We start from the raw sequence: 12,567 nt of genomic DNA, 5'->3' as shown, positions 1-12,567 counted from the left end.
TTTTTTTAATTTTTTTTTTACTGCTTATTTTTGAGAGAGAGAGAGAGAGAGAGAGAGACAGAGCACGAGCAGCAGGGGAGGAGCAGAGAGAGAGGGAGTCACAGAATTTGAAATAGGCTCCAGGCGCAGCTGTCAGCACAGAGCCCGATGTGGGGCTCGAACCCACGAACTGTGAGATCATGACCTGAGCCCAAGCCGGACGTTCAACCGACTGACCCACCCAGGCGCCCCTGGACCTTCAATTTCTTAATTTTTATGCCCAAACCCTCGGTGTCTCCCACAAGCCACAGCACGCAAGGTAGATGTGGCCCCGGTCAATCCACTCCATGGCCCTGGGTGGGATGTGCTGGCTGCTATGACCCTGATAAGGTGAGGGGGCCCAGAGGCCACTTTGATCTCTGTTTGCTTGTCTCGGACTTTGTCTCACAGAGCAGATTCTGGGAAAAGGCTTATCATCCCCAGGCCAGAATGACCTTCTGGCCTGTTTTCTGGCCTTTGTGGGAGATGAGGTGGATCAACATGAAACTGCATTGGAGGCTGTGTTGACTTCCTGCACCTGTATCAAACGAGCCCCATGGTGGGTTGTGCACAGCGCCAAGCACCAGCACGCCACAGTGATGAACTCAAGTGCCTCGCGGTGTTCAGTGAGCTGATGTGTTGGGAAAAGGAGCCTGATGACTCAAAGGAAGCCCAGCGAGTGTCAGAACCTAAGAGGAGCACGAAGGGGCTGGAGTGATCTGGAAGTGGTGCAGCTCACTCCCATAGGCTTCGGGGAAGGCTCCTAGAGGAGGTGCCTGGGAAGCAGGGCAGCCCTTGGGCAGGGGAAGGAGAAAGGAGAGGGAGGGAAAATAGATGGGTAGGTGTGACGTGTGCTTGGGAGAGGTGCAGTTGTGTACCCGATGGAAGCAGGACCTGATGAAGAGGGCAGGGAAGGAGGCTGGGAAGTGGTTTGGGACCAGCCTGGCCTGGAAGTGGCCAGTCTTTTTGGAAAACCCCAAAGATATTCTACACAGGGGTGTGGTGAGATCAAGACTGGACTGTTGGGAGATGACCAGCACCAAGCTTGGTCCCTAGAAGGTTTGAGAAATACATTTATGTGGCCAGAAGGGAAGGAGAACAGCGACTAGCACCTGGCCCGCTTCTCAGCATTTTTGTCCTATCTCATGTCCCGAGGATGATGGATGCTGTGATTCTCCCCATGTTACAGAAGAAGAGGATAGGTTGACTCACCCTGTGGATGTGGAAGGTGGGAGATGGGTGGACAGAAAGCAGGTGAGGTTGCTGAGGATTGAGCCTAGGGGCTTGAGAGGGGGTTTGTGCTGCTGGTGCAAAGGGATGACACATAGGACACAGGACACCTCAGACCTGCTCTGAGCTCCACCCACACAGCCAACTGCCTGCCTGATTTGCTCAGAGCCCCTCCACCTGATATATCCTAACTGAACTCATGACTTTTTTTCCCCCTCCTGTATTCCACCACCAAGCCTGGTCTTCCTCTCTTGTTGTCCACCCCAGTGAAGGCCACCACCATCCATCCAGGCATCCAAGCCAGAGAGCTGGGTGGTATTCTGGCTGGCTTCCTTCCCTAGACTCCCCACCCCTCATCCCTCACCTCAGACTCTCTATCTTTCTAATCCATTTACTTCTCTCCAAGTCCCCAGTCACCACCGAGTCCAAGCCACCCTCATCTCTCACCTACATGGCTGCCCCCCCCCCCCCCCCATTTCCACTCTACTCCTACAGTCTACTCTCTGGCAGCAACTAGAGTCATCATTTAAAAATGTGGATCTGCTTGAGACCTGTCCTCATCGTATACACTTCTGTGTCCTGAGTGGTCTGGCCCCTGCTGACCCCTCCATCTCACCCAGCCATGGGCCCCCAGGGTCTTTCAGCTTCAATCATAGAGACTTTTTCCCAGTCTGTGTAGGCGGGTGCTTTTTCACTTGTTCATTCATCAGCCCCCATTTCATCCACTCATATCTACTGTGTGCCGTCCCCACGTCAACTGCTGGGTTTGGAGTCTTGAAGCAGGCAGGGCTGGCCCAATGCTCAGAGAGTTCCCACTGCAGCAAGGAGGTGAAGTCACAAAATAAGTCCACTGGACCTTAGCATATGGCGCTCCCTTTGCCTGAAAATTTTTTCCTTCAAACTTCAGTTCAAGCAATGATTGCTTGGGACAACCTCCCCTGGATGGGCAGCCTGGGCCTGGTGACCTTTCAGTATGGCACTGACCTCAGTTGGCAAGTATCTCTCTCTTCAACCCTAAGTCCCACAGGGGCAGGGCTTTGTCTGTCTTGTTCCTTTCGTGCCTCCAGGGCAGGGCACTAGTCTTGCACCATGAAGGCTCGTACTAAATGTCTGTAGAGTGAATGATAGGTTTGATGAAGAGCAAGTTGGAGAAGGTAAAAGGCAGAGAGAAGAGTAGAGAACCCTGGGGGAGCCTCAAACCTGAGGGGATCATGAGAAGTCAAAAGAGAACAAGAGTAGACAGGAGAACCAGGAAAGTTCTAGAAACCAAGAAAGGAGAGGATTCACCAGAGGGGCAAAGGGGAAGATGGATGGAAGAAGACTAAGAAAGGCATCTAGGGAATCTGAGTCATTTTTCAGGAAGCTTTCTCAACGGCAGGTATGACCAAGTAACTACAGGCGTTTTAGGAGCGAGCAAGCCATCAGCCTGTTTTGAGTATAGACCAATGAAAGAGAAAATTGCAAGCTACAAAATAAAATATGTGTGTTTATTTGGGGTTTTACGGATTGCAATCCAGGAGACAGAGATTCGATTGAAATTGAAAGCATGCTCTGGAGAGACAAAGGAATTAAGAGTTTTTAAAGAAGGAAGAGAGGATTTACATACATAGTTGTTTTTAACAAAATGTAACTTGTGCGTGTATAGCTATAGTTACAGTAACATATATGTGATTGCTTGCTAGGGCTAGCGTTAGGCAGAAAGTCCATTTATGTCCATTTTCACATGTAGCAGCTGCCTTGCTTTTAGCTGAATTCAGCAAAAATTCCAAGACTTTGAGACAGAAGACATGTATAGGCTCCACATCCTCAACATCCTCCTGGTTCCATTTTTTTTATTCCTGGTTCCTTTTTTATTTCCTCCTGGTTCCTTTATTTATTTATTTAAAAAATGTTTAAGTTATTTTTAAAAATTTATTTAAGTAATATCTACACCCAGTGTGGGGCACCAACCTATGACCCCAAGATCAACAGCTGCATGCTCTTCCAACTGAGCCAGCCAGGTGCCCCAATTTTAAATAATCCTCTTAGCAACGCTGACTCCATTTTATTCTCTCCATTAGCATGAGTTTCTTAACTTCCCAGAGATTCAATTTCCTTAACTGTAAAATGAAGATGATAAAAGTATCAGCCTCATAGGGTTGATATAAGGATTAAAGGAGCTAATGTACTTGGCTCTAATGGGGAAGTGGGGATTAACTGGGGAAAATCATAAATTAACTTTCTGGGGGTAATAGTATTATTAAAAAAGAGACAACAAGCCCCAGATGGAGTCATTTGCCCCCTCCACTGCCCCCAAGAGCAAACCAAGAATTAATTACAGTTTCAACCAAACCCAAGAATGTGACCTTCTAACACTCAATCTGAAATTTCCTGATCAGCACTAAGTGAGATAATCTGTATAATTAAACACCCCACCACTCCCTTCCTCACAAAAAAATATGTCCTGACCTGAAACAATCCTTTCTTTCAGATAACTTGCTTGCCCTGCCTTAGTTCGAGTAAAAACCTTCCCTTTTGAACAACTCCTTAGAGCATCTCTCTACTTGCCATATAGGATGCTGCCTGACTCACGAATTGCTTAATAGAGTCAATTCGATCTTCAAATTTGCTGGGTTGAATTTCTGTTAACATTACCCATTCTCAACAGGGGCGATATTGCCTCCAACTGGGCAAAAACTGGTTCTTGGATGTAGGCAAACCTTACACTTCAAAGGGGTGGATTATAGGTCCTTGAGAAAGGTGCTCTTGGTTACAGGAGATACCCATGTATCTATCTAACAGGGACATAGGAAAGATTCACAATTGTAAACTCTTTTAGGTAAATGCTCTAGGAAAGGGAAGGGAGGTGTCCGCTGTGTCAAAGGATAAATTCTTTCGGCAGCTTTGAACTTTCACACACGGGCCTTTTAAGGAGGGTCCTCCTACAGACACTACCTCAAGCTGTTAAAAACCATGCCAGAATTTGGTCAAATCACAGTGCAGTGGTTTGGATGGTTATGAGAGTTCTTTGCATTTCTTAATGCACAAGCTTAAGTGTTTAGGGGGAAATGTACTGGTCTCCTCAATTTCTTTTGAAATGCATAAAAATAAGATGTATTGCTAGATGCATACCTGAACCATTGTGTGATAAAGCAAACGTAACAAATGTTAGTTGTAGAATCTAGTCTGTCATCCTCGATTAGAATGGGAATCTCAGGAGGACAGGGACTTTATCGGCCTGGCACACGGTAGGCGGTCGATAATTTATTTGTAGAAAGAAGGACCAATACTTTCAAAGCACTTAGATCACGTAGGTGGAAACTTCCCTGCTTTTATTTTTGCTCGCACCCGGAAGTTCCCGGCGGTGGAACAGAAGGTCCGCGCGCAAGGACCAGAGGAGTCGCTCTGGCCGTCCTGAGCCTGGGCTCTATGGCGGTCCTCCCGAATAGCGGAACCGCTCTGGCTGCCTGGCGCTTCGGCTCTGTGGTGGATGTTTCCGGACCGGCGGAGCGTGCGCGGTGCTGCGTTGGCTGGGATCGCTATGGCAGCGGCGTCGCTGTGGGCCCGGCTTCCGTACTCGCCTCGGGGCCCGGCCGTCTCCGCAGCCTCCAGTACCGCGGCTTCTCGGGCATGAGCGGGGTCTCCCGCCGCGGCCCGCTACCCTGGCCGCCGCTGCCGCCGCATCCCAGCTTTGGGCCGGCGCCGGGAACATGCCCCTGGCCGCCTACTGCTACCTGCGGGTCGTGGGCAGGGGCAGCTACGGGGAGGTGACGCTCGTGAGGCACCGGCGGGACGGCAGGCAGGTCGGCGGGGGTTGGGGCCCGGCAGGGGGTGGAGGGCAGGCAGTGGTATGCCGAGGCCGCTGTTCAAAGGCTAGGCGCGGAGAGGTCTAAAGGAGACTCACTTCGGATGTCCCTTCTTCAGCGAAACCTCCCCATACCACCAAGAGTAGGCCAGGCCGTACTGTCATATGCGCCCCAAACTGCCTGTAGTTCTTTATAGTGTTAATTGTTGTGCTTGATCTACACACCCTCTCCACTCTGACAATTCCGTGAGATCATTCATTCCTAGAATCTCATACAGCGCCTGGCAAGGATTACTCTTTGGACGAAGGGCCCCATACATCTGACCTGGAGACTACTGGACTCGCTTAAAACTCAGTTCATCACCTTCCCGCCAAACCTTTCACGGTCCCCATTTTAGTGAGTAGTACCACTTGCCATCCAGTTGCCCAAGCTGGCCATACCCGGAAGTCATTCTTGACACACACCACCGCCACCATTCACCTGCCCACTAAGCCAGCAGGCCTGTTCTGTATCCAGTGGTACCCCCCGCTTCCCCCATTCCAGGACATCATTATCTTTAGCTGAGTTGTGGCCATGGCCTCCACTGGTCCTCCCTGCCACATGGCTTACTCTTGAACCCATCACTTTCATTGCCATCTCCCTGATCCTTCTCAAACTTAACACTAATGTTGCCATTCCTTTCTTTAAAGCACTTTATCCCCTGACCCTCAGGATAATGAGCCAGTTCTTTAAAGTGGTTTATAAGTAGGGTGACCATATAATGTATCATACAAACTGGGACAGTTCTGAAACTAAAGGGAGGTGCTATTAATAATGACACCAGGATAGGGACAGTGCCCCAGGCAAGCTGAAAGGAGATGTTCCTTCAAGTATAAGGCCCTCTAGACTATTCTGCCTGGTGTCAGGTGCTGGTAGCTCTGCCTGGAACACAAGTTCGGGCATAAGAGATTTATTCAGAAATAGGGGAGGTGGGGGAGGTCATTGGATTTTTTTTGAGTGGAGAATGGGGTATTGGTTGTAATAACAGCCCCTCACGTGTGAGCAGCAGTTTATGTTTTACAAAGCACATTTATATATGTGTTTGTTGAATAATGAATTGGTCAAGGGCAATGTATTAGGTGTCAGAGGATCCTGACTTTTTTTTTAATGGGAATAATTTTTAATGTTGAGAATCAGTGATTTTTAACCTTATTAGGCCATGGATCCCTTTGATTATCTAATGCAATCTGAGGACCCATTCTGTCTGCAGCTGTATTTTCAAGCCATATATTATATACTTTTGTAGGGGAAACTTAGAGGTTAAGGAATCTCTATCACGGATTTTACGATTGATCCAGTTGTATGTTCAGATGGACTCCTCTTTTATCCATTAATGAAATTATAAAATGCAGATGGGAAGTATACATTTTTTGTGACCCTCCAGTCTGCTCTAAGTCCAACCTGTTGAAAGTATTAGTAAGTGATAGCAAATCTTTTTCCCAATTTTGCACTTTGTGAATAACAAAATGAATAGGTTATCTGATAGGCTCCGGGAGGTTGGTTTTGAGGACATTCAGGAGAACCCTTAAATACTCTTAAACCTATAAAACTGTATGCTTATATGCACACCATAAAATCATATGTTTTCTCTGTAGTATGTCATCAAAAAGCTGAACCTCCGAAATGCCTCTAGCCGAGAGCGGCGCGCTGCTGAACAGGAAGCTCAGCTCCTGTCTCAGTTGAAGCACCCTAACATTGTCACCTACAAGGAGTCATGGGAGGGAGGGGACGGTCTGCTGTACATCGTCATGGGCTTCTGCGAAGGAGGTGATCTGTACCGAAAGCTCAAAGAACAGAAGGGGCGGCTTCTGCCTGAGAGTCAGGTGGTGGAGTGGTTTGTTCAGATCGCCATGGCTCTGCAGGTACTGTCCAGACTCCCAGCATTCCATTTGCTCCAAGGTGACAGGCAGAGGGCAGGTGGATTTTAGGAAAATGCTTCATGAAAAAAAAAATGTATTTAAAAAAAAAATCCATTTATGAGGTGGACCCAGTCCCTCTCGCCATAGCATTCGAGTGTTTTTGAATAAATGATGTCTATGTTGAGGTAGACATGGATTTCGGTTTGCGGGGGATGCCAGTTCTCTATTCACTTAATATTTATAGCAAAATCAATTTTAAGGGCCCTGAGTCGACAAAGAGCAAAGAATGACCGTTTCTGTTGCCAGCTGGTCAGCTATGTCATACCACAAGGTGGTTGGGTTAATTAATATGCCGAAACTGTGGGGATTTGGGCTTTAACCCTGCTGTGGCAGAGTGAGTAGAAATGCAAGATATGTTTGTGTTTGAATATACACATAGTCAAAAGTGAGACTGTTTATGAAATACTACTCTGGAGCTGAGCAGACTTGTCCAGAAATGATTGACTTTGTTTAAATTCTAAGGTACTCTCTCTAAATAAGAGTTATCTTGTTATGTTTGAAAATGTTATTAAGCTGAAGATTTCATGAGTGTGAGGGAATGTGTATCTGACTCTGTACAAGTTGTCTTTCTACCTTCAGTGGGAATTTGTAAGTGTATTTTAACTGGAACCATTTAATGCTAAATGGTAACATTGTCAAGGCACCGGGAACAATTTTGAAGATTTTTGGGCACACTATGCATGGAACTTAATTCCTTGCTTTGGAAAGTTGTGAATCAGACTTTTTGTTTAGAGATTTTGTAAAACAATAGTGTTTTGTTATGTAGATAACTGAGATTATTTAACTCATGCAATTGTTGCTGGTATGTAAGAAGACAGGAATAAGTAAGTAGGTCAGTATATTAATATTTAATGAAGTTTTATTTCTGTCCTCAGTATTTACATGAAAAACACATCCTTCACCGAGATCTGAAAACTCAAAATGTCTTCCTGACAAGAACAAACATCATCAAAGTGGGTGATTTGGGAATTGCCCGGGTGTTAGAGAACCACTGTGACATGGCCAGCACTCTCATCGGCACACCTTATTACATGAGCCCTGAACTGTTTTCGAACAAACCCTACAACTATAAGGTAGGATTGGGCTGCATATGCCAGTTCACCTTGTCTCTAGGACAGTATTCGTAACTTCAGAACCCATCAGATAGAAGAATTATCTGTGAATTGGCTCAAGGAAAATGTCTGGTTTTGTTTTTGTTTTTTTAAGAGGAAAAATATAAGTAAGGCATTCCGACATTTAACTGTTTACTGTTTTTCTTTTCTAGTCTGATGTTTGGGCTCTGGGATGCTGTGTTTATGAAATGGCCACCCTGAAGCATGCTTTCAATGCAAAAGACATGAATTCTTTAGTTTATCGGATTATTGAAGGAAAGGTAAAGAATATTCTGGAACTAATTGTTTTAATATTTGGAGCAAAGTTACTTTAATGCACCTTTGTAAGTAGCTATTGGCAGAAATGAGTAATCATTGATGTCAGTTGGATAGGTAAGAATGGTATGTCCCTTCTATGGGGAAGGTTGAACTAGAAACAGACAGGACTAGGGGCGCCCGGGTGGCTCAGTCAGTTGAGTGTCCGACTTCGACTCAGGTCATGATCGTATGGCTCATGGGTTCAAGCCTCACATCGGGCTCTGTGCTGACAGATCAGGGCCTGGAGCCTGCTTTGGCTTCTGTGTTGCCCTCTCTCTCTGCCCCTTCCCCACTCACTTTGTCTCTCTCTCTCTCTCTCTCTCTCTCTCTCTCTCTCTCTCTCTCTCAAATATATGTATTTAAAAAAAAGAAACGGGATTAATATTTTTTAATATTAATTTGTGAAGGTGGCTTAATCGTTCTGAAGAGTTGGCTTTTTGAAAACCTCTACCTTGTAACCACAGAATGTGCAGGTGCCCTGAGGGAATATTGGTAGCATCTTATAAGTAGTTTGGGTTAAATGAGTCCCACCTAAAATGAGTCTACTCTGGGCAAGAAGTACCCATTCTATTCCCAGCTTGCTCAGTAGCTGGTGATTGGAGGACACTTTGCAACAATGTAAAATAATAATAATAATAATAATAATAAATAAAAATAAAGTGAGTCTACTCATTGCACATGTTGCTCCTTTGATGATTATCGCAATCACAAGTAAGCAGTTAAGAACTGCAGAAAGCAATGTGTGTAATATAGACACCAGAGTGGCCAACTTTCTATGTTTGTTCCATAAGTCTGGTTGTCCTCTCTAGTGTGAGGCATCTGTGCACACCCTTAAGTTTTAAAGCTATAACCCACTTACTGATTTTAATATTATGCCAAGACTCAATTTTAAATATTTTAAATATTGAATAATTAATTTTAATTAATAATTAATTTTAAATATTGAATACTTATTGAATAATATTTATTGAATAATATTACATTATTAATAATAATAATTAATTTTAAATATTGAAAACACACAAGAAAGTAAAATTTGCCCATAATTCCACTACTTGAAGAATCAGACAAGAGAGGAGGAGTAAATTCCCCTCTCCTTCGATTCTCATCTATCCTCTGGAGATAACCATTACTAACACTTTTGTGTGCAGCCTTCCTAGCATTTTCCTGTCTGTATGAAAACATACATGTCTTTATTAGGCGTGCACATACACACACAGGTACTTTTATTTTTATTTATTTATTTTTAATGTTTAGTTTTGAGAGAGAGAGAGAGAAAAAAAAATGAATGAGTAGGGGAGGGGCAGAGAGAAAGTGGGGACAGAGAATCCAAAGTGGCTCTGCGCTGACAGCAGAGAGCTGTATGTGGGGCTCAAACTCACAAACCGCGAGTTCGTGACTTGAGCTGAAGTCGGATGCTCCTGTGGGTAATTATTTCCAATAATATTGGGAAACCTCTACCTTTTCTTTCAGACTTTGCTTCACAAGATCGTAGTAGTAATTGTGATATCATTTCTCTTTGTAGCTGCCGCCGATGCCGAAAGACTATAGTCCAGAGCTAGCAGAACTAATAAGAACAATGCTGAGCAAAAGGCCTGAAGAAAGACCCTCTGTGAGGAGCATCCTGAGGCAGCCTTACATAAAGCGCCAAATCTCTTTGTTTTTGGAGGCCACAAAGGCGTAAGATACTTCCCTTGCAAATAGGTGGCTAGATAGACGGAGTAAAAGAAGGTAGCTTGTATAATTTTCGTATGTTAGAATTTATGGTGATTTTTAAATTTTTATTTATTATTTTCTTAAGTTTATTTATTTATTTTGAGAGAGTGAGAGTGAGAGAGTGCATGCGAATGAGCCGGTGAGGGCAGAGAGAGAGGGGGAGAGAGAATCTGTACTGTCAGCAGAGAGCCCGACGAGGGCTTGAACTCATGAACCTCGAGATCATGACTTGAGCCGAAATCAAGAGTCAGATGCTTCATGGGCTGAGCCACCCAGGTGCCCCGGTGATTTTTTGTTTTTAAACATGAAGGAAAATTGTGTGATTAGGGCTTGTGTTGAGGTTTACTTAATTGCTAAAATCAGAAATATAGGGAACCATTTAGAGAATGACTTTAAATTCCTCAGAGGATTCCAAGACCTATCAATTACAATTCTTTCAAAAGAATATATATTTTAGAAACCATATGAAAGTGAGATTGTCTAAGAAGCCTCTTACATTATGTGCCATGTAAGATAATAGTCATGTTTAAGAATGAGCACTCAAATTTGAGAGCTTTTGTAAGTTTCCCTCTTCACTCATATAAATTTCTCAAGAGAAAAATTTCTTTCTTTGGCAGGTGTTACCTTCACTAAACAGCTGTTTCAGGATGTAAGAGTTAGGGCTGGACAAGAGCTTCGTGATCTGTGTCTTGTGACATGTTAGATTGGAGAGCAATACTAGAGAGGCCCCAGGGGATAAAGAAAGACCATCTTTTTATTTACATTGTCTATAATTTGGCATCAAACAGACCTTTGGCCTTCCACAGCACTGGTCTCACCCTCCCATTGAATTCTCCAAAGGGTTATTAGTTAGCTCAGTTGTAGAAATGTCACACTAAAAGAGTTGGGGATATTAATCCTCTACACTTTTATTCTGCAAGTCCAGGCTGAGCATACTCTGAAACTTGGCAAAGCAGTTGTGATTTAATCACAAACATATGAAACTTGAAAATTATGCCGGTTCTTCTGTACATAAGGTAATTTCTCATAGATTTTTTATTTTGGAATAGTCTTGTATTTACAGACAAGTTGCAGAGAGAGCACAGAGAGTTTATGTATACCCGTCACCCAGTTTCTCCTGTTGTAAACGTTGACATACCATAAATGGCATCAGTGGCTTACTGTTGACTGAACTCCAGACTTTATTTGGCTTTCTCTAGTTTTTCTACTAATGTCCTTTTTCTGCCAGGATCCAATCCAGGATATCATACTACATTTAGTCCTCCTATCTCCTTAGTCACCTTGTGTCTGTGACAGTTTCTCACTTTCTTTGTTTTTCATGACCTTGATTGTTTTTGAAGAGTACTGGCCAGGGGTGCCTGGGTGGCTCTGTCTGGTTAAGCATCCAACTCTGGATTTTGGCTCAGGTCATGACCTCATGTTTCATGAGATTGAGCCCCTGCATCAGGCTGTATGCTGGCAGCATGGAGCTTGCTTAGGATTCTCTCTCTCTCTCTCTCTCTCTCTCTCTCTCTCTCTCTCAAAATAAATAAATAAACATTAAAAACAAAAGTACTGGTCAGGTGTTTTGCAGAATGCTGCTGCCTGGTTTTTGGAAGAATATTCTCTCTAAATGGACTAGTTCTATGGTTCTTATAATACATACACACATTTCTCTATATATGTAAAAACCTTTAATCTTCACTATACTGATGATAATTTTTTCTTTTCTTCCTCATAAAGAAAGACCTCCAAAAATAATATTAAAAACGGTGACTCTAAATCGAAACCTGTTGCTGCAGTGGTTTCTGGAAAGGCTGAATCAAATCATAAAGTCTTTCCCCTCCAGCCTCACTCTTCTGAGGGCTCCAAGACATATGTAATGGTATGTTTCATTTTAAAGGGTATGTATTTTAGCAACTATTAAAATAGTAGGTATTCAAAGCAAGTTACATAACATCAAGTTAACCATTTTAAAGTAAGCCATTAATTGCATTTAGTACATTCACAATGTTGTGCAACCACCATCTTTATCTAGTTCCAAAACATTTCACATCACCCCAAAAGGAAACCCCAGACCATTAAGTAATCATCCTCATTCCCTGTTCCATCCAGTCCCTGGAAACCACCAATGTGTTTTCTGTCTCTGTGGATTTGCCTACTCCAAGTATTTCATATAAATGGAACCATATAATAAGTGACTTTTCGCGTCTGGCTTCTTTCACTCAGCATGATGTTTTTGAGGTAGCATGTGTCAGCACTTCATCAGTTTTTATGTCTGAGTGATACTCCGTTATATGTGTGCACCACAGTTTGCTTATCCAGTCATTCACTGGTGGGTATTGAATTGTTTCCACCTTTTGGCTATTGGTATGAACATTTGGGTACAAGTCTTTGAGTCTCTGTTCTCAGTTCTTTTGCATATATGCATAGGAATGAAATTGCTGGGTCGTGTGGTAATTCTGTGTTTAC

General features: G+C 43.8%; 1 protein-coding gene across 11 annotated transcripts in view; it reads left to right on the top strand.

Moving 5' to 3' along the window:
- The first annotated feature begins 4,709 nt into the window (after positions 1 to 4,709).
- Positions 4,710 to 12,567, top strand: part of NEK4 (NIMA related kinase 4) — a 50,666-nt gene continuing 42,808 nt past the window's right edge. For 4 of the 11 annotated variants that reach the window (XR_009609691.3, XM_060631270.3, XM_060631271.3 and 1 more), the window contains exons 1-6: positions 4,711 to 5,030; positions 6,668 to 6,934; positions 7,867 to 8,064; positions 8,256 to 8,363; positions 9,926 to 10,080; positions 11,839 to 11,980. Coding sequence is in view for 10 of the 11 variants with exons in the window: in XM_060631270.3 (XP_060487253.2) it covers positions 4,938 to 5,030; positions 6,668 to 6,934; positions 7,867 to 8,064; positions 8,256 to 8,363; positions 9,926 to 10,080; positions 11,839 to 11,980 (963 nt within the window). In the remaining variant the exon portion in view is untranslated. Of the gene's footprint in view, positions 5,031 to 6,667; positions 6,935 to 7,866; positions 8,065 to 8,255; positions 8,364 to 9,925; positions 10,081 to 11,838; positions 11,981 to 12,567 lie in introns of all 11 variants that reach the window. The other 7 variants (XM_060631267.3, XM_060631268.3, XM_060631266.3 and 4 more) reach the window with 7 other exon arrangements.

The sequence above is a fragment of the Panthera onca genome, chromosome A2, assembly GCF_046562875.1.
Source record: "Panthera onca isolate mPanOnc1 chromosome A2, mPanOnc1 haplotype 2, whole genome shotgun sequence".
In the NCBI taxonomy this organism is placed as follows: Eukaryota; Metazoa; Chordata; class Mammalia; order Carnivora; family Felidae; genus Panthera; species Panthera onca.
This window is presented reverse-complemented; position numbering and strand designations above follow the sequence as displayed.